This window comes from Vanessa tameamea, chromosome 12 (assembly GCF_037043105.1).
Source record: "Vanessa tameamea isolate UH-Manoa-2023 chromosome 12, ilVanTame1 primary haplotype, whole genome shotgun sequence".
NCBI lineage: Eukaryota > Metazoa > Arthropoda > Insecta > Lepidoptera > Nymphalidae > Vanessa > Vanessa tameamea.
This window is the reverse complement of record NC_087320.1, coordinates 5059814-5085323: the sequence shown is the minus strand read 5'-3', so window position 1 is coordinate 5085323 and position 25510 is coordinate 5059814. Positions and strand designations below refer to the sequence as shown.

The 25510-nt window shown below is 32.5% G+C and overlaps 2 protein-coding genes and 2 pseudogenes across 2 annotated transcripts; 1 reads left to right on the top strand and 3 right to left on the bottom strand.

The window, feature by feature from the left end:
• Positions 1-1055: 1055 nt before the first annotated feature.
• On the bottom strand, positions 1056-13648 carry LOC113393109 (uncharacterized). The gene is made up of 23 exons (XM_026629820.2): positions 13595-13648; positions 13381-13487; positions 12442-12550; positions 12290-12349; positions 11076-11256; positions 10179-10279; positions 9441-9533; positions 9219-9254; positions 9097-9135; positions 8921-8968; positions 8462-8561; positions 7980-8118; positions 7751-7877; positions 7443-7676; positions 6446-7370; positions 6119-6274; positions 5880-6006; positions 5059-5195; positions 4477-4500; positions 4230-4394; positions 3488-3934; positions 3056-3312; positions 1056-2806 (listed from the first exon to the last, which is right to left on the bottom strand). The coding sequence occupies exons 1-23, from the start codon at positions 13609-13611 to the stop codon at positions 1072-1074; spliced, it is 5364 nt and encodes a 1787-aa protein (XP_026485605.2). The 5' UTR covers positions 13612-13648; the 3' UTR covers positions 1056-1071.
• A 1008-nt stretch (positions 13649-14656) lies between these two features.
• Positions 14657-16833, bottom strand: LOC113392924 (E3 ubiquitin-protein ligase RNF181). The gene is made up of 3 exons (XM_026629551.2): positions 16582-16833; positions 16098-16275; positions 14657-14909 (listed from the first exon to the last, which is right to left on the bottom strand). Exons 1-3 carry the CDS (start codon positions 16713-16715, stop codon positions 14775-14777), a joined length of 447 nt encoding a protein of 148 aa, XP_026485336.2. The 5' UTR covers positions 16716-16833; the 3' UTR covers positions 14657-14774.
• Positions 16834-17504: 671 nt separating this feature from the next.
• Positions 17505-19031, top strand: LOC113393012 (uncharacterized; annotated as a pseudogene).
• A 40-nt stretch (positions 19032-19071) lies between these two features.
• Positions 19072-20864, bottom strand: LOC135193566 (uncharacterized; annotated as a pseudogene).
• Positions 20865-25510: the final 4646 nt, after the last annotated feature.

Below are 25510 nucleotides of genomic sequence, written 5' to 3'. Positions count from 1 at the left end.
TGAGGAGAATATTTATTACATCATGCTGCACCAATATGAATTGATGAATACAAATGTAACAATATATTTTTTAACTCATGCAGGTTCCCTCACGACGTTATCCCTTTTGTGTGAATGTGAATAATTATAAACACAAACACATTCAAATTAAATTATGTTTGCTCAGGTTTCCAGCTACCTTTGGTTAAGATACACGTGTTTTAACCACTGGGCCATCTCGACAGTGAGATATGAATCCTAAAACTTAAAAAAACACGAGTTTTATTAGGTACAACTAAATAAATTGTGACCATTATGCACATCACAAGATCCATCTGCTTTTGAGTTACACAAAATCATGCCAATATTTCTAGAGGTAAAGTTAGTTTATCTGATTGTAATTGAACTTCAATTTTATTTTTATAGTACTAAGAGAAAATATGAACCATGTGGTGTAGTTCATTATGTTAACGTACTCGCAATATCTTTTTATCGGTATTATTAGGGTCCTATGCGCTTTCGAAGCGAATACTGCCCTAACTGTTATCGATACATGAAAAACGTACGAAAAATTTGTAAATCTCTAAAATCGCTATAGTCAGCGATATTTTACACATATGCATGTATTTACAGTATGATGTACTGAACATACTTGATAGATCAATTAACGAATATTTATATCTCCGTTTCAATTTTCATGCCATTTTTGAGTATTCAGAGAATCTAAATTTATCGTGTAAATGTAACTAGAACCATGAGCAAATACACATAACTTAGTAAAAGTATGTACATACGTGTTTTATTCTACATTTTCGCATAGATTTACTTCTTTTTAAGATACTTTCAGTCATTCTATTTCTAGACTAAACGAGCAAATATATTTTACAAATTATATTCAATATCTTTCTTAAAAGTTTATTTAATTTGACACACCAATGATGATGTTTATTTAATTTTTTATAAGTTCTTGGTCCTAGCATAATTACACAAATAGTATGATTTACAAGTACCTATAAGACCAGAACATAAAAGATTCAGTTCTAAATTTTATATTGACAAAGTAAATAAAAACAAAATTCAATAAGTTTACATTTATTTCGATTTTTCAGCAAGGGTCACGTTTACACTAAACAAATGGAATTGCTGACCGTGTCGCCTGATATTCAAGGTTACAGCAATGCAGTATATCAATCTGTTGAGACTTTCACATTTTAATATATACGAGGCGCCTTGGCTCGGACTGAATATTGGTAGTCCATAGCTTTGACAATCGAACATAAAATACGATTGATTTGTTTTCCCGAACGCTAAGTTTTTGGCGGGGCTCACTAATATTCCTAAAGTATTTTTTTCGAAAAAGAAAATTAAAGCCTTGCTTAGATTGAATCTATCAGGATAAATATTATACACGAAACCAAATATAACTTTATCGAATTTAACTGTGAACGAATAGGGATACATGTCATATTGGGATTCTAAGTCATCGAGACTAATTTCGTGATTTTGGTTTCCACCAATTTTATCGTGACATTTTATGTGATAACTGTTACCTGCTTCGACAATGCCATCTAAAAAGCTACTAGTCCAGGCACTTAGGTCACACGCTCTTGTCATAACAAGCGCAATGACGCATGTAGCCAAGTATTGTTTTCCCCGATGCAATTCGTTAAATTTCATATCCAAAGGATGTAACGTTCCCCAAAGTGAATAAAGATCTCCAGGAAATTCAATATCCCAATCTTTCCACATTGTCTTAGGAGTTTTTCTCTCAAGCCCTAAATCGTTTACGGTGTTCATACGAGACCAAGGCACGGTCTCAATATTTAACCAGTAAATTTTTTCATCCACATTAGGACGAATTCTTCTTCGCTTCAAGTATGGCAAGTTCGGATTAACGTCTGGCTTGAAAAGAGGACTGAGCCTGTAGTTGAGTGCCGAATGGCGGGGAGCAGTTTTTATAGAAGTTAATTCAAAAGTATAAAATTCTGGCGAATTTGGCGCGGAAACAACTCTGTTTATTCTATTTATTAGCGAATTAATTGAATCATACAATGTCCAACCAGCGACAGCACCCAACTTTTGGGGCACTGCCGGTGCAGCAGAATCTTTTTTCTTCTTAATATCTTTCATCATCTGGTCTGGGTTATTTTCATCGGGTGGTGGGTATGGATCAAAGATATGATAATAGCCATCGGATTTACAGATAACCATGCTACAAGAAGGGAATCTAATGATAACATATCTAAGTCTGTTTAACACAGCTTTCAAATACTGATCTAATCTCTTTTCTTGATTTTCATTAACAACTATAATTTTCTTTATATTAACATTAACGAATTTGCCATCTAATATGACATTTTTTATTACCCTCTTCTCGCAAACGCTTAAATTAGTAGCTTTTGCATGAATTTCCAACCCCTTTTCTATGCACGTATCTACCATGACATGGTCCCATGTCCGAATGGGATGCATTGTTGCCATTAGCATTGCTATTAAACTCACAAAATGACAAGATTTTATGTCGGAACTAGCTTTTCTGTCTTTAAGTGCTGTTGTTCCTTCTATTCTGTATATTCCAGTAATTTGTTGATATCCAATAACGGTTTCACTCTTTACGTTGGATGACGCAATAGATGATTTTTTTCTTTCGGATCCTTTGCCAGAATCTGCTATCGAATATCTTGACTTATTGGATTTCGGTGCTCCAGTAGCGAACTCATAGTCTTCCGGTAATTTTAACCTTGGCTCTGTCAAAAGTCTTCTAACTATTATTCTGCTTAGTATAAACTGTTGATCTTCATTTTTTCCATCTTTATTGTACAAAACTCTGTAAACCATATAACCATAATAACGTATATTTTTACTTGAAATTTATAGATTCATTTAATATTGCATTTTCAAATAGTATATGCCTTTCATTAAAATTCAATTATACTCCTAAAAAATTTAGCTTTCGAAAATAATAACTTCCTTACAATATTCCCATAAACACCCAAAGATCTACGAATTAAATTGTGTATTATAACAAACATGTACTTAAGAAATATGTCCAAAAATCTAAAAAAATATATCGTACCTTGCCACGAGATCATGTAACGAGCGAAATCGAAGAAAACATGCCTTTCCTTTGACATTACCTTCTCTCAAACCCATCGCGTTGCAAGAGCTGCCGTCAAATAGATAATAGAGATTGTTTTTGCTAAAAAATGCAGAGCTATATGATGCTGTTGTTATCATTCCTCGGTCATATTTAGGCAAAAATTTTCTAATCAAAACATCCTCTAATTGCCATGTTGCTCCCTCTCCTACTACGTCTATAGTAGCATGATATGCCTGTAAATAAATGAAACAAAAATTATTGATCAACAATAAACTTACTTCGTATTACATAATTACTTAAATTAATGAGGGCTAAATATACTTTCATGATACGCAATTCTGAAAATGGAATCGTCGTTTTCATTTCATTAAAATGTCTAGAAATTAACAGTTATTTGCAAAAACTTACTTGATGCCCAATGGCAATCTTCGGTATAATATGAACTGGAGCAAGTTGAAATTTTTCTTTTTTATTCTGATATAATTTATTAGCGGTGTCCACTACAAAGTTCACTAAGCCTGTCGTCCACGTGTTCACTGCATATTTGTAGGAGGTTACAATGGCCATGATTGCCGCAAATGGTAAAACGTCAATAGCACTTCCATCCGATATGGCAGATGTTCCTCTTATTATTTGCGTATTATCGGGCAAGTTTTTAAAGTTACTTGGTTTTGCGAGTTCTTCTTCTGCCGTTAGATCGAAATCGGTTTCTAATAATGGCGGTGTCATTTTTTTGCGAAGTTGTCTCAATTTAAATCGATACTGCGCATCTTCTGTAAGTAAAATTTCTCGATCCACCTTAACCGGTGACATAGTTTGAATTTCATCTTCAACAACTTGTATCGGTTGCGCCAACTGAAAATTTAGAAAACATTGTTCCCTAAATTTTATTCAAAATATGTACCCACAAATTGTTTTGATAAATTAACTCATATAAATGGGATATTTTAAATACCATTTTTAAAAACTTCAAAAAAGGTTTATATGTATGTTTGAGTACTTTTTGATTCTTTTTTCATTGGCTCTGCTATAGGTAATTAGTACCATATCAATTTAATTGATATTGGACATATTTCAGTTTTTATTTGATGCGTAGATTTAGTCCAAAACTTGTAAAATCGTTTTTTCTTTTATTTAAAAGATAAAATACCGGTACTTCTGGTTCAGGCTGTGGCGAAGGCGGTGGCGGTGGTAATGGGGGAGGAAGTTCTTCAGCTTTTCTTCGAGCTTCTTCTTCAGCCCTCTTTCTTTCTTCTTCTTCTCTCTTTTTTTTGGACATATGTTCCTCCTCTTCTTCGTCGCCTTCTTCTTCCTCCTAAAACATATTTGGAATAGAAAATAAGAGAAAGTCATATTTATATATCTCTTTATAACGAAAAATTTATTGTTTAGCTTACCTCTTCTAGGCCTCCTTCTGGTGGCTGCAAAATACATAATTAAATTAGTTATATATAACGAGATCGAGCAAAACAAGAAATCGTTAAAAAATACTTCATTCCATTCGTTTTATTTGACTGCATCGCAGGTAATTAACAAGGACATTCTAAATAGCAGATAAAGCGAGATAATAAGTAACATATATTTACGAACGGTATTCAAATAACGAAAATATATTTTTTATTATTGCATGAAAGCTATAATTGTAGAAAATGTCAACAACATCTCACTGAATTTCTTTCGCCGGTTCTTCTCAGGTCCGAGGTGTAGATCCGAACCGGTGGTAGATTTTAAAACCAAATAGATTATTTTTAACGATCGTAAAGTCTATTTCGTTATAGAGTAATTATAATTAGAAACATATATTAGACATTAGGGTTAAAAAAAAATCTGTTTGTGTTTTGGTGCAAAAACTATCATTAATATTGGAAATGCGTAAAATACTATAGTATTAACCTAATGTTTAACATATTTTTCTTATTACACAACGATACAAAACTCCGTCCGAGTAAATATGCAGTAGTTAGTTTCAGTGGCAATACCGGCGAGGGCGGCGGAGTGGGCGGCGGCGTGGGCTCGGGCTCGGGGTCGGGCTCGGGCCGCTCGTGCGTTTTGTCGCGCGGCCGCGGCCACGGCGGGACCACCTGCGTCACCGACACCGTCGGCGAGTCCAGGTTCACTGCCGCACGAGGAATACTATCTAACTTACGACATCACGTCATACAACTTCCTTGTACCCAGTCATCCCAGTTGACTACCGCTTTGATCTGGTGGCCACTTATCCTGAGGTCCTGGGTTCAAGCTCCGGGTCGGTCCGGCGAAAAGTTATTGGGTATTTCTGTCGTAAAATTATCTGTAGCAGCCCTGGAAGCTGGAAGTGTGTGCCTCTCGTGCCTCGAAAAGCACGTAAATCTGTTGGTCCTGCTCCTGCGCCTGAACTCTTTTCGGTCGTTTCGGATTTGCCATCCCATCGGATTATAAGAGTGACGGAGTAAAAAGTGCACATGTGTTTGCGACTTTGCGGACACACTTGTGCTCTATAACATCTCTTGCGTAGTTGGTTGTTCTCCCATTCAATTGGCGGCCGTGGCCGAAATAGGTCGGTCGACTTCGTCATACAACTTGCTGAGTGCTTAACTTATTAGGCTACAGATCACGAGGGCCCAGGTTCAAATCCGGTTCGCATTGGACTATTTTGACAATAAAACTCTGATTTATCTCCAGTGTTGTTAGATTGCGAATGAAATTAAAAAGCTCGCCTACCTATTCCATGACATAATTATTATATTAAAAACCGCCTAGCTGTTCAAGCGTCACAATTTCACATTCATGTTATTAGTACCGAATACAGAATACAATTTACCTATTTTTTCCTGCAGTGGTTCAGGTGGCATATTTTTGTATCTTAAAGGTATTGGAGGAAGATAATCTTCTTGAATGCTGTCGACTAAAGAAATAATATCTCCCATTTGTTCTTCATCAACTTGTGGCTAAAATATTTCAATACTTGGATTTTAATAAAATTCTTAATATAATAAATATCCTATTTCAGTTCAAATGTACACTCATTCATATTGATCAATTCAATGGCCAATACCATACCCCGGCCAGACTTTCTTTAAAATCTTCCGTAGGAAAGACGTCATGGATTATCTCTTTACCGCCATCTCCTCGAGATTGGCTCATAGGGAGGACTTTGCGCTTTATTTTCTTCATACCAGGTAACTGCTCGTCACTCAGTGTACATACTATTTGAGCCTGAAATCATTCATTAATATAATTCAATGTCACAGTCAGTCAAAATACCTTATCACAATATCTCTTGAAGATTTATTGGAAGCGCTACTTTTTAACTAATTCAAAATACCTTATTTAAATAAAATATTTAATTTCATTTTTTAATATTTTTGTATTTTCTTCTATTATTACCTTAGGTTCTCTTTTTTTTAATTTAAGCACTTTAAATGCGTGAATGAGGAACTGCGTCGTGGCTGGTAAGTAATCCCAATTTTTTGTAAATACTTCTGCTATTGTCTCTGGATTCAAAAGCATAAAACAACAAGCTTTACCAGCTGAAAATGATCTTAACCCGTCATTTGTTCTTGGATATGGATCAAATAAATAGTACATATCTTTTTGTCTCCATACTGCTAGTACATAATTATTGAACTCTAAAATACCACTATTATACTCGTGGCTAAAAATTTCTTCTAACCCTGTCCGTATATTTAGTAAGCATTCTTTTGTAGTGAATAATTGTCCTTTTACCCTCTCTCGATATATGATTATTTCACATGCATATGGACCAACAATAATTTCGTTGGGTATGTTATCAATAGTTATATCTATCATTACCTTTGGGTACACACAATCGACGTACAATTTATTGCCTAACCGTAATATTTTATCTAGCGTCTTTGAAAACCATGTATTCGGAGGTGATATTTTCGCGTATGTCATTGCTACTACCGCTATTGACAACGCTTGACGATATTTGGCATCTTCAAAACATCTATCACCCAAGTGCATGTTCGCGTTTACGATGGCACAATTCTCATTCAAAATTCTATACCCCATCATTGCTTTTTCCACTTGTGTAAGTTCCTTGTCTGATTCGAAATCTTCATCGCATTTTTCATCAACCATTTTTAAAACTTTAAGAGAAGCTAGCACAAATTTTTGGTCTTCCAATACACTTCGTGCTAGAAGAACTTCAGCTACTGATTCTAAGTCTTTCACATTAATAAGAGCAGCGCAACCATTAGAAAAATTAGAATATGCCCTTGAGTCCCGTCCAGCTGGATCAAATATATAATAACATATTCTATCCTTCCATATAACCACTTTAAGTACCCTAAATAGTTTTATAATTATTTAAAACCAATTAATAAAAATATAAAAGGTTATTATATAATGATATAAATACCTCGTTAACAATATTCCGGCACGATTGTCCTTAAAGAACGCTTTAAGACCTCTACATAAATTATAAACAGTTGGGTCTAATGACATAGAATAGCCTACAATATCGGGCTCGCCTAGAAGGACCTGCATTCGTTTCCCATTTAACACTAATGTTTGTTTCTTTCCGAAAGGTAGAACTTCGCACATTCCTTGAACTGCAGAATGATCATGCACTTTTTCCAAACATTGTATATACCTGTGATGAGAAGTGGATAAGAAGTCCTGCCTTTAAAATATTCAGTCTTTGCAGCTCAAATATAAAAAAAATACCATTGATCACCAGCATCGATCAAATTGTCCACTAATTTCATAGTCCATTGTTTCGGATGATAATGAAATGCTAAACAATATGCCATTACACTCATTGCAAGAGCTTGTCTTCCTTTAGACCTACCACCTAGGAATAATTGTATTGTAAATCAAATGTGTCGCAATAAAAAACAAGTTTAACTTTTGAAATTCTGGGCAAAACAATTACGTGGCTGTGAAACCAACTTACTAAATTTAGCATCGTACATGTTGAAGGATCCAGTCAGAATTCCATAATGAATTTCTGGTTTACGTTCTTTGGTACAAGGTAGTACGGTCAAAGAATGCGTCTGTAGAGTTCCTCGTTTCAGATTAGCTGGTATATGGACCTATAATCATGACACATACTTTGAGGATTATTAAAAGTGCCTAATCGCTTATTCAGCATTCTATATCATAATGTATGTATAACGTATGTCCTTTAATGCTAACATGAACCAGAATGCTGCTGTTAAGTTTGATATACGTTTAATTTCATGGCACAATTTTGACTATTTAATGTTTTATATTGCAACATACTCAAATAAAGTATTTCATTTAATATCTAATTGAGATGACATAACAGTTCTTACATTCTACATGACAAAAACTTACATTAATTTATGTTATAATTTAAGGTAATGATTTTATAATGATACAAATCGTAGGTGAAATCTAAATGACGAAACTCACGTGTTCAGGTCTTGGTATATCGTCAAGACCACAAACGGAATCGTCATCCTTTAAATGTCTCTGAGTACTTCTAGACCTTGCCTTTCCACTTTTAATCTCCCTGAAAAATCTCAAATGAATTATTGTTATGTAAACAATAAATCAAAATGAAGCAATATATTAGACTCCGATGTTTGAGTGATTTCCAATGACGATGTGATTGAGCAAAATAGGTGATGAACATGAAGAAAACTTAATTCTGGCGAAGACAAGACCAGATTAAAGTAGCTTCTGAAGAGCTTAATAATGCTCCTTTTTATTTATTTACTCGCACAGCTTCATTTATGTTATTAGTATATTATATTACTATTGGTTTATAATTATATATATAGTATCTCATTTATAGAAAATTTTAGAAATCTAGAAAATAATAATTATTAATTAAACTAAATTAATAAGATTATAATATATGTGTTTTACCTTCTAGATTGTCTTTTACTCTTACGATTTCTTAAAGCTGCGTATTTTCTGTAAATGCACGCACAATATATAATAATACATATAAATGCTAAAATATTAATATTGATTTTAAAGTACTTATAACTATATATCAGAGATGGTCGATTTTAAAACTTAAAGCAAAAAGTGACACTCACCGACATTTCTTTTTATGACATGTTTTTCTATAACATATTCTGGAAATAAATGCATAAAAAATATTAAGATGTGAATAATGTTAATATAATAAAATTATTTACAAAATATGACATGAACTGACCCGCCTTTACGACACGGCTTATTTTTTTCTTTATCGCTGTAAAAATAAAATAATTAAATGTTAGCACCAAGATAACTTCATCCAAATAATTCGTCCTACTTTTTTAAATTTACAGAATCTCTTATTGACCGGTTTATATTGAATCTTAACCATATAAATTCGTCTATGTAAATACTTCGTTATGTGAACTGATTTATCGGGATGGTATTTAATTGGCCTTACCTTGCTATAGTTCTCGGACCGGGCATGAATACTACGTCGGGCGCGAAAGATTTTTCTTTGTTTACTATTATCCCGCTATGTGGTTTGAACAATCTAAAAATTAAAAACACAAAAGTTTAGTCAAAATTTTACGTTTAAATAAAAATAACGAAAAACAATCTTTAAAACCGAAAACATAACTTTTTCCCAAATTGTTATATTTATGCGTCTAATGACTTATAAATATAACAATTTAAGAAACTACGACTACGTATACTGGTAAAACATGAAAACAAAGGTCTTATTCTAGTGTTAATCGTGTCACGCATAGTAAGCCATCTTGTTAACACGAATGTAACTCAATAGTCAATACTAATTAACGCCGATAATTTTACGTGGTAAGGGGCGCACTTTTGTGGGTGAACTTATATAATAAGGTGGTAAATAGAAAAAGATTATAATGAATTTAATGGCCTTCTATAGAAAAATGACAAACTGCACGTTATTTTTGCCGTCTTTGAACCAATTTCAAAACCTAACGAAATCCATCAAACCCGCAAATTCTAAAAATAATAATGATATACGTTTAAATAAAATTAAAGCTTACGATATGTTTTATCTCTGAATATGTGGCCATCTTACATTTTCGCCCTGTATTACGATCAAAATTTTTGAAGAATCTTTAATTTAACAAGATACAGAGGAATAAATTAATTTATGTCTCAGAAAGTATTAGAAAAAAATCGGCCGAAGACTTACTCGTAACCAGATGCAGGTGGTATAGGTGGTTTATAATCTTCCGAAGTTACAGTAGCTTTCTGGGCTTGGATTACTTCACCGCTGGTTTTAGGACTCGGCACCTTTTGGGTAATTAAACAAAAAATATTTGTCGTGTTAAATTAAGGTTATTGGTTGCCTTCAAAATTGTATATTTTCCATTCCAGTCCAAACGACATATTTAAGCGGTAAATTGTAGGGTCAAAATCTTTTCTTTTAAGGTTCTACTCCGGAACTTAAAAGATAGGGCTCTGGTGCCCTGAGAGGGACCGCAGCCGGGATGGCCTCGCGCTGCCGTAAGCTTTAGCAAGAATTGCCAGGAGGCGACATTTCCTTCACCCCCTGAAAATAGCCACGACCCGAGCACAGCGCGGGAGGGGGATGCGTTACATATTAACACGATCCAGCAGTAACCTGTCCGATCCGTGACGAAGACGACCAAAACAGTGGTTTTAGTGGGTAAAAATCCCTCGAAACCCAGTTCATTAATTTGCTGTCACATTTTAAAAATTATATTAGTATAATTGGCCGAGAGCCGAGATGGCCCAGTGGTTAGAACGCGTGCATCTTAACTGATGATTTCGGGTTGAAACCCAGGCAGGCACCACTGAATTTTCATGTGCTTAATTTGTGTTTATAATTCATCTCGTGCTCGGCGGTGAAGGAAAACATCGTGAGGAAACCTGCATGTGTCTAATTTCAACGAAATTCTGCCACATGTGTATTCCACCAACCCGCATTGGAGCAGCGTGGTGGAATATGCTCCATACCTTCTCCTCAACGGGAGAGGAGGCCTTAGCCCAGCAGTGGGAAATTTACAGGCTGATTATGTTTATGTATAATAAATAATTCTATAATGAAAATAAATCGCATGCTCACATTAAAAATTGACTTATCAGATGCTGAATGTTTTATCACTGGAACGGGTGTGGGGAGCATCACATCACCAGGCAAAAGGTCGAAATACCGGACCTTCTTTTTGTATCTTTCCTTCTTTTTTTTTTTCTTTAGAATGCCGCCTGCGTCTTCCTCTTCTGACGAGTCGAAATCATATGCCCGTCTGCAACCCAAAATTATTTTAATGCCTTATAATGTTCACATACACACACACACACATATATATATTGAATGAATCGAACTTTTACTATTATATATATATTTTATTTGTTTTATTGAAACATCTTTTGCATACTAAAATTATAAGGAGTATTCTCGGTCTAGGATACGTTATATCATTGTTAATATGAGTCATAATAAGCAATACATAGGTATACATAATAGCAGAGTTCCGTGCAAGTCTTCTTTTTTTACATAAAACCACATCCAGGGGCTCGCAGTTACTCGTGCTTTTTTAATTTTAAGTTTATTTGGTTCATACAACAGTAACAGCCTATAAATTTCCAAGGTTAGGTGCTTATTCCATCGCGCTGCTCCAACGCGGGTTGGTGGATACACATGTGGCATTGAAATTAGACACATGCAGGTTTTCTCACAATGTTTTCCTTCACCGCCGAGCACGATATGAATTATAAACACAAATTAAGCACATGAAAATTCAGTGTCGCTTTCCTGGGTTTGGCCCTCGCGACTCATTTTATTTATTCACTTTTTTATTAATATGATATTATTTAATACATTTGGATATATTTAATTCCTGATTGGCATATATACAGATGTTTTTTTTTGTATATACATATTTCGTCTTTTTTTGACTTATATACGTGGGATCATAGAGAGCACAACTTCAGCGACCGTGATGTCGCGTTGGTGGTTAAAAATTTTGAGGCTGTGCTCTAAGATAGTCGTCGCTAAAAAACACTTTCGTGAGGAACACTTTTGTGTATTCGAAACCTCACGCACCTAGTTCGTACTATAATGTCACCGCCGTAGATCTGTCCCTGATATTCGTGTATAGTGACGCGTAACCACCTTTTCCATATCCCTGGTCCATCAGTAAGGGTGAGTATAAATACAAGAACAAGGGACACTAAAGACATTGACACTGGCATTGCAATGTCAATGTCTTTGGGTGTAGGTGACCAAACACCATCAGGTGGCGTTTATCACTTACTAACTAGGCTTTATTTAATTACCTCGATTTCTTATCTGAATCCTTTTGCGGTTCAATGGAACAATGGCCAATGTACTTTAATCTGAAATTAATAAATCAAAATAAGCACCAAAAAATAATCCCTAGTTTATTAAAGGTGTATAATATATAAACAATTATTAAATTATGCTTTACCTCGTATGCATTGATGGAACCATTGGAACACAGGTATCCTTATAATGTCGTGGCTTGAACGGTTTGGTTTTGAAATGCGGAGTTTTTACTTTCTGGTATTTCTTTGAACCTGAAGCAGACAATGTAAGTTAAGAATTATTGACTTTTCCATTTATAATGGAGTTTTCGATTGTAAAAGTAGGTATACATTACCATAAAATAAAATAAATCTGTATTTTCTCCTTTCTTGCCGAAGCAATTTTGCGCCGAAGTAAAGGTACCTACGATATAATAGTAGCGCGTTGGATTCGGATAAAAATAACATTGACATACTGACTGACGAAGTCACACCGATCGTGTTTTATTTATTTTACGTTAAGACGTAATCATCCACGATAACATAGGTAATTAAATTCTATTATTTTATTTATAGTTAACAAATAAATTGTTATATTATATTAATAACTCTTAATTATGTACTTAATAAACAATAGACTTGAGATAATCATTGATACATAATATAAAAATAAATATATGTAATGATGACCCGAACTGGAATTTAAAAATAGCTGCAAAAACAAATTAAGCGAGATAATAAAACATATAATAACACATTGATCACCGACGGGTGAAGATTTCGCGTTACAAAATAATTAAAAACCTCCCCTTCTAAAAGTAAATCGATTTCAGATTAGGTAATATAAGTACACAATACGAAACGTTCTTTGTAGGGTTAAGAATATGTGAATGCACTAATTATACAATATTATTTATGTTATAACATATTATGTCTTTTTTAAATTTACTATCATTGGAAAGGTTTTGTCTAAATTTGTGCCTTTTTAAGGTATCGCGTGGTATTCAGCGATGGATTTTTTATTGCGATACGTTTTCGGAGTAGTTCGCGGCGGTTACATAGTAACTGTTGGTTAGTAGTGTTACTATAAAAGTACTATTTACTTTCAGCCTGATAAGTTAGAGCTTCAATTATTTCTGATACATCTTTACACTCAGTTATTTTAGCGTGCTTGCAAACTTGTTGTAGCCTTGGAGGACACTTGCATATTCTGAAAAAATATAAATTAATATGTGAATTTTGATAACATAGAAATATTTTTTCTCTATATGTTCTGCAGCCATAATTAATTGAAGAGTATTATCATAAAAAACATACCTTTTATTGCGATTCATTTTTAGGTTTTTTTTATACTTTTACAAATAATTTTCCGTTCACATTTAAAATGTCAAAACTAGTTCGAAATATGACATTATTTTGAGTTAAATGTCTAGAGTGATATTAAATTTAGTTGGTTATGGATTAAGTTAAATTCACACTAGAATCTATTTGAAAATATATATTTGGATTATCTAGTCTCTAATCAGATCTGTGCATACGCGACTCTCCTAAATTTTCTGTTATTTCTGTCGTTTAATGACTGGCACCAAAAAAGCCTAAATACCTACCATTTTAAGTAAAAGTAAGACATATTTTCTCATTTGCCAGAGCATTTCAAAATTATAAATTTATTTGTGTTATATCGGCATATTCTTAAGATCAATAATACCAACAATAATATGGAAAAAGGCATATCTTTACTAATATTATATAGAAACGCAAAAGTAACTTTATTTGTGTGTTGCACTTGGTTAAACCACTGAACCAAATATTGTATGAATTTTGGATGAAAATTTGTATGAAGCAAACTTTAATCCCCTTGAATACTTACTTACACGCGGGCGAAAACTAATTTTATACAAAATAAACATCTTCATTGTTTCTTTTCTGACAACTCAGAGTAAGTTTTATTGATAGTAGCAATTTTAGCAGCCGAATTGAGGCCACATAGTTAAAAACAGAAATATAAATTTAGTCAATGATAAATTACATATATTAAAACAAGAGCTACTTAGCCAACTTGTTTTTTAAAATAGAAACACTATTAGACAAAAAAAAAACAATTTATAAATGTTATATTTTAAAAATATTGAGTTAATAATAGTAACCGTGCCTTAAACTAAAAATATTTTAATTATGTGTTATTTATTAAAGGTACGTGGAATCACGTACCTTTAATAAATAACACATCAATGATTATTTAAACTTTGCAAATTAGGCAGATTATACAAGCTTATTTAAAAATAAATACTGAGATATCAAATAAATAACATATTATATTCATTCTTAATTAATTAAAGAAACAATTGTTTTGATAGAAAAAAAAATGTAAAACTATTTAAGTGTACATTTAAATTAAAAAATCAGGTATGTTTTCTGGAATTTCAGCAGCTAGTATATAAAACCGCACAAATTAATAATTAAAAATTAGCATATTACTCATATACAAAACTCATAATTAACTAAACATGGAATTGTGAAGAGTCTCTATATTCTCCCTTCTTTTTGCTGCTCTCTTCTTTTCTATTTTGAATGTTTCATAAACTTTATCATCTGTTGGCAACTCATAACGGCAAAATGGACAAGAATTTGTCTGAAATAACACAGTTAATATTTTATATATATATAATAATAATACTTTAAAAATATTGTATAACTTATCATAGTAATGGTAATTCAAAGGAGACATGAAAATGATGGCTCTTAAAGGACTAAAGGTTAAAGAGTAGAGTGAAGAAGTTTCTTTTGGATGGGCATGTACCACCTTCGTCTTCATCTACACTTTCCATCAGGTGAGATGGAAGACAAACACTTGTTCCTTTACAACTATTAAAAAAAAGCAATAAAAAAATATATTTATATGAAAAAAGTCATCAAATAATCCATTAAAAGAGATGTGCAATGGGACCATAATAACTTGGCTCTGAATAGACATTGAAAAAACAACTTGTATATTATGAAGGTATTAGTGATTTTTTGCATGGTTTTATTTCTTGCTAGAAATTCGAGTTATTAGTTATAGTTAGTTAGTTATAGTTAGTTACCTTTTATTTTGCTTGAGTTTTGGCATTCGAAATTATTTGAATCTTTCTAGTTAGTATATAATTGTTACTCGAGTAATTCTTAAATGTTATACATACAGTATAATATTTTTATCTAAAGTATTTAAACTATTGTTATATGCATATAATAAAAAACATAAAGATAAATAATAATAATCACTTATTGATATAAGAATATTCATTTGTATCAATCTATAGAATAGGTCACTGATTCATCAAATTTCTTATGGTGTTTTGTAGCATACTGTAGCTTTTTAATAACATATTTTCTGTTATTTGCTATTTGTAACCGGCTTTATTTTAAACTGAGGATGTACAAAATACAATTTATTTGGTATCGCATTGGTATATTAATAATGAATAATGAAGATGTTTGAAGAAAAAAATCCAAATAGAATTGAATCAATTTCAATTTTCAATTAGATTGTATAAAAATAACATTAAAAAATCTATATGCTAATGATTAAAAGACAGAATCATATTCACTATTAATGTTTTATATCACTAAAACTCGAATTTCTAGCAAGAAATAAAACCATGCAAAAATCACTAATACCTTCATAATATACAAGTTGTTTTTTCAATGTCTATTCAGAGCCAAGTTAGTATGGTCCCATTGCACATCTCTTTTAATGGATTATTTGATGACTTTTTTCATATAAATATATTTTTTTGTCATTAGTTATAATTTATTTTTAACTATTTTTATCAATGCATACCTTATATAGCCATGTTATAATGCATTTTTCATGAAATAAATGCTGACATGGCATTTCCTTAGCTTTCTCATTTATGCAGAATTTCTTTAGGCATATTGGACAGTTATTTTCACTATCATCTTCTATTATAATCTCTTTTAAATTCTCAACAGCCTCTATTGATGCAGCTGGTGGTAATCTAGAAAAAAATATTTAAAAAATTCATAGAGTTGAAAGATAGTTAGTAGAGCAAAAATTAAAGTTTTATAATTAATTTATTTAAAATAAATATTTTAATTAAAATATTTGATTAAGATTTGAATTTTAAGAAAATATTAAGTGATATACAAGCCTACAAATTACAGGATCTCAGATATTGTTCAAATTTGTGTAAGATCAAGCTATTAGGGTGAGTGTATAGCACAGGTTTTGCTAGTACATCAAAGGCTTTTATTTGCCATTATGGTCAATATGTTAAAATAAAAAAAGAATAAAATAAAAATACCTAGGCCATTGTTCTGCAAAGGTAACCTCATATAGCCCATAATCAATCAAGAACCTTGCCATATGAAGTAGATGATTAGGTTGTTCACCATCTCCTAGTTCTCTCCATCCCAACTCGTGATAATAATCAGCCATTATAAATTTATATTATTAAGAAGTATTTTTTGAAAAATATCTTTGGAAATAAATTATATTATTATGACATTTCAATTTTCATAATATTTTTACGTTTGAAGTACAATACGAAGACAAATATCAATGTCAAAATGAAAAATGCTTGTCACTACATATATGACGCAACGTACGATAGATTATAACAATAGAACAGAATAACAAGTCATTAAACTAAGAATTGAATTGAATAGAATGACGAGACGTTATTGTGGAAATTAGAAAACGCCAAAAAAACGCCTTTTAAAATAATTTTTCTTTTCCTTTTTTTATTCCTTATTCAGAAATAAGAGTGGGCAACCCTGCGAAAATCACCTAGTGTGTAACTACTTTGTAGTTAGATTGAATTTCACAGATCAAAGAGTCTGCCCACTACACCGTCTCATACTATCAGATACGGAAACAAATACGACACGAACTGCTATGCCCACTAGAACGTTTTAACAGCGAGACGAACAACGAACGTATCAAGGCCATATGTATTTTAAATTAGGAATAGGCATGATGACAGTACCTAAGAATCACTAAAATTATAATTTTAAATAATAATATAGGATAGAGAGACTCTAAGTAAATCATTTATTTTTAAATCACATGTGTGATTCTATTTATTTTAATAAAAATAAAAATACAAAACATAAGAATCCGCCGTATTAGGTCAAACACCAATCAGATCGCGTGACGTCACGCTATTGTAATATTGTTTTGATTTGATAATTTGTATATCGTTCGAACTTAGACTTACCGTGTTAAGTGTTTACTCGTTTCGATATTAACGTCACCGTTTATGTGATATTGCGTTGTTAAATACTATTATCTCAGTTTAAAAAAAGTACAGCAAAGAAACGTTAGCAATGGAACAAGGATTCATCAAGGCAAATAGCTCTAATTTGCCGAGAATCGACTTGTTGATGCTGGGCGGATTTTTTGCATCAAATAATCACTTCTGCTCCGCTGAATTCCGAAATGTTAAAACTTCTATGTAAGTATTATGTGTAATAATAAGCATTAAAACACAGTGTAGTTGTCAAACTTCCATAAAGTACATACTTATATTATTTCTATTGTGAGGGTTCATGTTTAAGGTTATGTTATGAAAATACCACTTAAATATATTTTTATTTATTTTAGATCCTCTCGACCATCGTACGGTGATGACGCTGTCAGCTATGTACATCTTAAACGTAGTGGGAACATGTGCACAGTGAGGGGCAAAATTTGTCCAGAACATAAGGTACATGCAAGGTTATATGCTGTCATAGTAGTGGTAGATGAAGAGGAAGCTGTTGTTTCCGTACAATGTAACGATTGTGTCGCTTCTAAAGGAGGCTGCAGACATGCTATAGCATTCCTCATGTGGATCCACTGGAGGAGTAAACAGCCATCCTGCACAGCTGTAGCATCTTACTGGAAGAAATCAAAACTGTCCAGGGTTGGAACTAGCCTGAAGTACATGACAGCAAAGGACTTGTCAAATGGTGCACCTAGCTTACTATCAAATAGTAAAGTTCTTGACAAGTTTTTGGACATTGGCAGAAAAAAACTATTGATGTATTAAATATTGAGTTATTAAAATATCAACCTAGCTATATTTGTAATAATGCTCAAGTTTATCCATGGGCCAGCTTATGCTTAAATATAAAGAACAATCCTACGAGACATTCTTAGAAAAGATTATGCTGTCTAATCAAACTGTTGCTCAAATAGAGGAAGAGACCAGAGAACAGCACCAAAACAGCCTTTGATTTGAATTGAGATATGGTCGAATCACAGCATCAAAAGCATTTGAATTCAGTCGGTGTAAAAAGACTGATGGAAGTCTAATAGATTTAATAATGGGAGGCAGTATACCAGACACACCAGCCTTGAAACGTGGTAGACTACTAGAGAGTGAAGTGCGAAAAACTGTCAGCATTAAACTTGGCATAAAAATTAGAAAGTGTGGACTTATGCTGTCTCAACAGTACCCAATGATAGCAGGATCACTAGATGGGATCTGTGAGGATGCTGTCATTGAGATCAAGTGCCCCACAAGTGTGAAGACATAAAAATTATGTCAACAACGGCAAACCAACTGAAAAATGTAATGCAGATACAGATGTATTTGACAGGGCTACAAAAGGGTTACTTTTGTATAGCTGAGAGTAACTTCAGCATAAATAAAAATGTGGAAATTATAAGTGTGATGTTTGATGACACATATATGTCTGATTTCCTTAAACTTTTAGCGGGTCTGTGGAAGAAAAAATATATCCAATATTGTACCAAAGTATATTGTAATCTTTATTAAAAATAAAATGCACAAATGATAATTTTTGTAGTTTTATTTAACTAGAGTCTTGCAAATATATACAAGCACATGCAATTACAACAACATCATCAAGTACTTTACACTTTTTGTGTTGTTTCCTTTACTTCACTTTTAGATAACTTGGCTCCAGTGACAACACTTGGGGGCTGTACAAGTTGTACACTCTTCTTAGGTTATTATTGTTCTACATGCTAGAACCCTCTGTCAGCCATCACACACATACCAGTTTCTAAACAGTTGATAAAATCACAAGTCTCGACCAAACATGTGTCTGTTACTCTTCCTCCATAGCCTGGTGAAACATAGTTTACTAAACCATTTGGTGTACAAGACACTACATATTTAATGGTATTAGCCTTTTTGTATTCTGACCATGATAGAGCTTGCATTTTGCACATCAATTTCAAAACAGTCTATTATACAACTTGTGTGATGAAATTTATGTCTGAAAGCCATGGGCAAAGTACATTTTATCACATCTTTGCTTGCATATGTAGTGGTCATGGCAAAATCAGCAAACTCTCTAAATGGATTATTTAATCTTATTTTTTTTAAACAAAGCAGTAAATGGTTATTAGGGATTCTTGTTTGTTCTTCAATTAAATCTAATAAATAACAACAGCTTTTAGGAAGACCTAAGTAAGACCTTGGGTTTTTCATTATCTTAAGTATTGTATATTTGAGAATGTTTAATCCTTCTTTTTTTGTCTCCTCAGTTAATTCACTGCAGTCTGTTGTTGATTTCATTATAAGAGATTGTATTGATAGTGATGTTTCTCGATGACTCACAGATGGTGCATATGAAATATCACTGTCAGATTGATCTTCTATACACATTTTTTTCTTGATAACATGCTTGACACCACTGCTTGATGTTGTTTTATCTGTGTTGGTTTATCACAGCTTTCACACACAGCTTTTAAATGGAGATGATTGAGCAGGAATAGGGTTTCAAGGGTGATGTTAACTTACTAGCTTAATTTTTGTCTGGACAGCTTTGCTTCTAAATTTATGTGTTATATGTACTTGTACAGATTTATCAACAGATTTTGGATAGGTAGTAAGCCCTTCTTGATTTTCTTCAATAGTGTGCAAAACTAAAATATAAAAATAATTACTTAAAAAAATATATAAACCAGTGCCTTATGTATGTATAGTTCTACAAAAATTTTGTAACAAACTTTGTTATAATAGGATTGTTTTATGTTCTCTGTTATTGATAAAAGTAATAGGCAAATTCAATCAATATACACTTTAACCCAATAAAACAGAAACTTATTCGCTGACATTATAGTGTTGGTGAGTACCTGAACTTTCTGATGAAATGCTTGCAGGTTCTAAATGTTTTGTAGGTGTACTTTTCTCTGCAAAATCTTTTTCTTCAATCCTTCTTTGTTTCTTAAGAACATAGAGTCGCTCTGTAGTATTAGAAGTTCGTTTTCTTCTGTCCGATTGGCATTCAAATCTTGTGGGCATACACCCTGACTTCATGCGCATTTGCGAAACTGAACCCATCACAAGATACTGAATATAATTCTCCATATCGTTTGGTAACTGAAACAAAAATAAAAGTTTTAGGTAAGTTCTAATATACATAGAGTATTGCAGTAGTAATAAAGGAATGGAACAACCTGAAACGTGATCGCCAATATTATTGATAATTTTCTCTAATGATCTCAAGTTTACTTAATTATTATATAGTAAATAAGAGAAATACTTACGTCAAAATGGTCTTCGCAGAAATAAAGTACAGAACTTGAAGATATAGCTGTTGGGTCTCGTCGTGCAAGATTTAGCCACATATTTCTAATGCCATTAGTATTCTAGCGTTTTTGTACAAAATTTAAAATTTATTTTTAAAAGATAATTTTTTCCTAATAAACTTTATTTTTTGCAGAATTAAGATTTATTTTGTATAAAGTAATAACGTAATAACTGGTAGTGTAGTTTTTCAAAATCTGTCATCATGCCTATTAACAACACAAACATAAAGCTTAAAAAATGCATTGTTAGTGAAAATATTGAGGCCAAATATTACTTTTATTTGACTATTCAAATAAAATCAATATTTATTATAATTTATACCTATGATGATGAATAATCTTATACGTTGTAATACAACACCAACTATCAACAACAACACATCATATTTATGAATAATTTGATTCGTGGCACAATAGTATATATTAGGAAAGTAGAAAAGGGTAAAGGGACCCCGAGATGTGAATTGTCTAGGGACTTCGACATGGTTCATCCGGCCCTGCAACAGCCGTACATAACCGTTTTAGCGATCGTAGCATTCGCGTGTCATATCCATCCGTATGGTTACCGTTCTCTCAGTAATAGAAAAATATTCTTTGTATTGAGAACGTCATGCATGCAGGGAACGGCACCAGCAAAATATTCTAGATAGACAATTGGTGATACAAAACCACGAACAATACAAACGCAACGATAAGTTCTAATAAGAACTGTTTAACTTGAAACTAGCTGCATGCGATGGCATTTGAAACATTATTAAAGCTCTGAAAAGAACTATTCTTCACAATAAAATATCTTCCCTTTAGTTCTATCTTACAACACTGCTTACTTAAGACGTACAGCCACACACATGTTGACTTACCGCGTCGCTCGAAAAAAATTAACTAGTTAACGAAACGTGCGGCGCGCTAAAATTGCTACATATTTATAAAAGTGGTGAATAAACGAGCAAGGGAGAAATGGCCTTTTAATGTAGTCGTTTTAATTGAATGTTCATTTTATATTTTTACAATATATTATTTTCTTATTGGTTAATTATTTTTTTGTATATGTACAAGAAGAAGTTTCACTATATTGCCATTTGCCCCTAAAACTTCCGTCAAGTTTTTTCCTCAACCAGGAAGAAGAAAGCTAAAAATAGGCGACTTATTCAATAAACAAAAATTTATCCTTAAATTCAAGTTAATGCACAAAAAAGGTGCGAATCCCTAAAACCAAAATGAAGACTGCTAATAATCCGCACCCAACGATTTCCGATGTAAAATTCCTATTATTCTATTTTCTTATATTATATTTTATCTCTCACATACATGTTGACCTTGTCTTTAGTGTATCTAATTTTTTAATTTGTATTTTTTTTATTTATTGTGCCTCCATATAATGCACTGTTTACCCACATACAACCCAAATGAGTTTGTGAAAAACATCAAATACCTTACATTATAAATCAACACTTGAAAGCTTTTCCAAGATAAATAGTGGAGTCAGGAGGTTCACTTTGCAGTAGGGACGTATGAAACCGATTTTAAGAACCAAGTCTATAATCTTCCTAGGAGTTACTACCAATAACATATAGGTGAGTATTTGTAGTGAGAAATTGCCCAATGACTTATGATGAAGAAATGACATCACGCTAGCGTATGAATAAATCTATGATAAGATATGAAGTACCAATGTTTATAAATAACATATAAAGATAGTTGCTCATTAGTGAGTTTTCGAGTTTATTTTAGGCAGTAACTGATAATGTTATGTTATTGACGTTATTAATTAATGATTTCATAAAATGTATATTTTATAAAATTAGGAGCATAACTTATTACCTATTCTTGTAATATGGTGGATTATGACAATATTATCATAATAAATAATTTTATATTTAATAAAAGTATGTTTGGATGTTTATTCTCCATTCACGTTCGCTTGCTGGATGGAAATACTACTAATGATATTTGGAACAGCAGTTAATTAATAATAAAAATTACTTGTGGGTAGGGCTATCTGCACGTCTGTCTTGACTACTCTCTCATGACGTATTCTAAGACAAAACAGAAATACTTAGTACTGTACAGGTTAGGATTTAAAAGTGAGTGAGCCAGTATCATTACTGTCAATCAATGAAAAAAATATTTACACCCTACGTTGTTACGAATATATCAAATAAATAAAAAGTAGTAATATTGTCTGTATCCAAATCTCAATGTTTTTGATTAATTTAGTAATAGTTAAATAAGACAATAACTTAGTTGTGTTAATGAAACAGTAGTGTACTGTCCTTGCCGTATTTTTATTATCATCACCCTAAATATAAACTCGTATATATCTTACACGTCTTGTTTACCTCTAATTTCAAACTTTTACAATCTCGACTCCCTAGTTTCTAATAATAAACTTTATTGGCTTGCACACAGATTACGTTGCAGCATTATTGTTAATATTGCAAACGTAGTACCATACATTATAAATATACCTTCGTAGTATACTCGCCATCTTCTTGTCACATAATCAATTTCAGTCAGCTTTGTAGATCATCACCAATTTCTACGGCCTAATTTCTTGTTTCTATTCCCGTGTACGTTAATTCTAAGCAACAGGCTTACATTGGACATGTTATTTATTATCATATGTCAAGATATTTTTTATAGTGCCAATACACATTAGCATTGTAAGAAACCATCCCTTACATCGTCAACGTGTCGCTAGCTTTGGGTACTAAGATGTTAAGTCCCTTGTATCTGTAGATAGATACAAATGCTCCAATGGCTCACTCACTAATTATCAGATCTTTTATATAATATTAGATGCTACCCGCGGCTTTGCTGACGTAGAATATGGATATAATTTACAAATTAACTTAAAATATTACGTTAATGTAAGAACTCTTTATCTTTGGGTAGAAATAAAATTTCAAGCTTCTCATTTTAAAATGACGGACTTCCAGACTAACCTGTATACGAAATGTCAACCCCTACTTTTTCCCTTTAGGCCTTAAATATCAAGAAACGCTTAAATAAGTATCTACTCATTTTTAATCGGTAGCCCAAAAATTAAGTTTCATGCTTCTAATTTCAAAAATGACGGACTTCCAGACTAACCTATATAAGAAATGTCCACCCCTATTAAACCCCTTAGAATATCTAGAAACACTTAAATAGGTATTTAATCATTTTTAATCTGTATTTCAAAAATAAAGTTTCATATTTTTAACTTAAAAAAATAACGGACTTTCATAAAAACTTGCATCCCTTATTTCACCCCCTCAGAGGTAGAATATCAAAAAACGCCTAAATACGTATTTACTCATTTTTAATCAGTGTCACAAAAATAAAGTTTCATGTTTTTAACTTAAAAAATGATTGACTCCCATAAAAACTTTCGACCCTTATCTAGATTATCTAGAAACGCTTAATTACGTATCTACTCATTTTTTATCAGCATCTAAAAAATAAAATTTCATGTTTTTATATTAAAAAATTACAGACTTCCATACAAACGTTCAACCCCTATTTCACCCCGTTAGGGGTAGAATTTCCAAAATTCGCTCCTTAGTGTGTGTCATGATATGTCAGTTTATAAGTGTACAGCCTAAAATAGTACAAGTTTAACATAACAATAAAACTTGTATTATTGAGCAGAGACGATGCACAGCATCCCAATAAGGGCTCCTGGTGAGAGACTTCTATGAAAAACAAAATGGCAAGCTGCCATCCTGGGACCTAACAAATGGAGTGGGACGGACGTGACGTCATATCCCCATACAAAAATAAGAAACCGGAAAAGGAAGTAGACAACGCACTCTCTCACGGATGCTGTGCATCGTCACATGCCAAATAATATAAGTTTTATGCTTCTAGTTATAATATGACAATACTTTCAACAACTTACAACCTTTCATCCCCCTTTTCAACCCTTTACAGCACTTTTTTTCCAAATAAAATAGCCTATGTCCTTTCTCAGGCTCTAGACTATTTGTGTACCAAATTTCATTTGAATCGGTCCAGTAGTTTTGGCGTGAAAGCGAGACAGTCAGATAGACAGTCAGAGTTACTTTCGCATTTATAATATTAAGTATTAAGTATGGAAGTATGGATTTTAATGATCATTGCAATCCTATATTTTGTGTTACACATACTTTTGTTTTTTATATTAGACTTATTGAATATTGCATAATATGAAAATAACAATGGGAATAAAAAAAACTTTCATTCTTAACTTTGTTATCATAAGGTAGATGTTGTATTGTAAATGACTCATTCGTTATTAGTACGTTAAGTAGGTAGTAGTTTTACGTTCGGAGACCGCCCGAGTAACGACCAAACGCAGTTAGTTTTCAAAGGGTCTTACGCACGGACGGTATCACGTATCTACTGTTCGTTGTGTTTTGTTTGTGTTTTGGAAACTGTTATTAAACAGATATCGGTAAGTTTAGCTTGTACGCATATTTTTTAATTATTTTGTCATATTACTTAATCTTAAATATACTAATTAGTGTAGTAGTTTATCTTACAGCATCAATCAGTTAGTAAGCATAGATAAATAAAATATTATAGTATGATGTCACAAAGTGAAATTTTTATCGGGTTGGCCTGTTAACAAACTTTGTAATGGTTTATTATAGTAGCAGAGATAACCTAATGCATCATAAAATTAAATATAAATTATGTAGGTATATAAAATAACATCGTTT

What these genes read in the sequence shown, in the direction of transcription:
- LOC113392924 (XM_026629551.2), bottom strand. Translation starts at nt 16,715, where the DNA reads ATGGCTGATTATTATCACGAGTTGGGATGGAGAGAACTAGGAGATGGT. An exon ending in TTTGCAGAACAATGGCCTAG is followed by an intron (nt 16,276 to 16,581) that starts GTATTTTTATTT and finishes ATTTTTTTCTAG; the next exon opens with ATTACCACCAGCTGCATCAA. An exon ending in TTATAACATGGCTATATAAG is followed by an intron (nt 14,910 to 16,097) that starts GTATGCATTGAT and finishes GTGTTATTTCAG; the next exon opens with ACAAATTCTTGTCCATTTTG.
- LOC113393109 (XM_026629820.2), bottom strand. An exon ending in GATTCAGATAAGAAATCGAG is followed by an intron (nt 11,257 to 12,289) that starts GTAATTAAATAA and finishes TTTGGGTTGCAG; the next exon opens with ACGGGCATATGATTTCGACT. An exon ending in TTACATGATCTCGTGGCAAG is followed by an intron (nt 2,807 to 3,055) that starts GTACGATATATT and finishes TATGGTTTACAG; the next exon opens with AGTTTTGTACAATAAAGATG.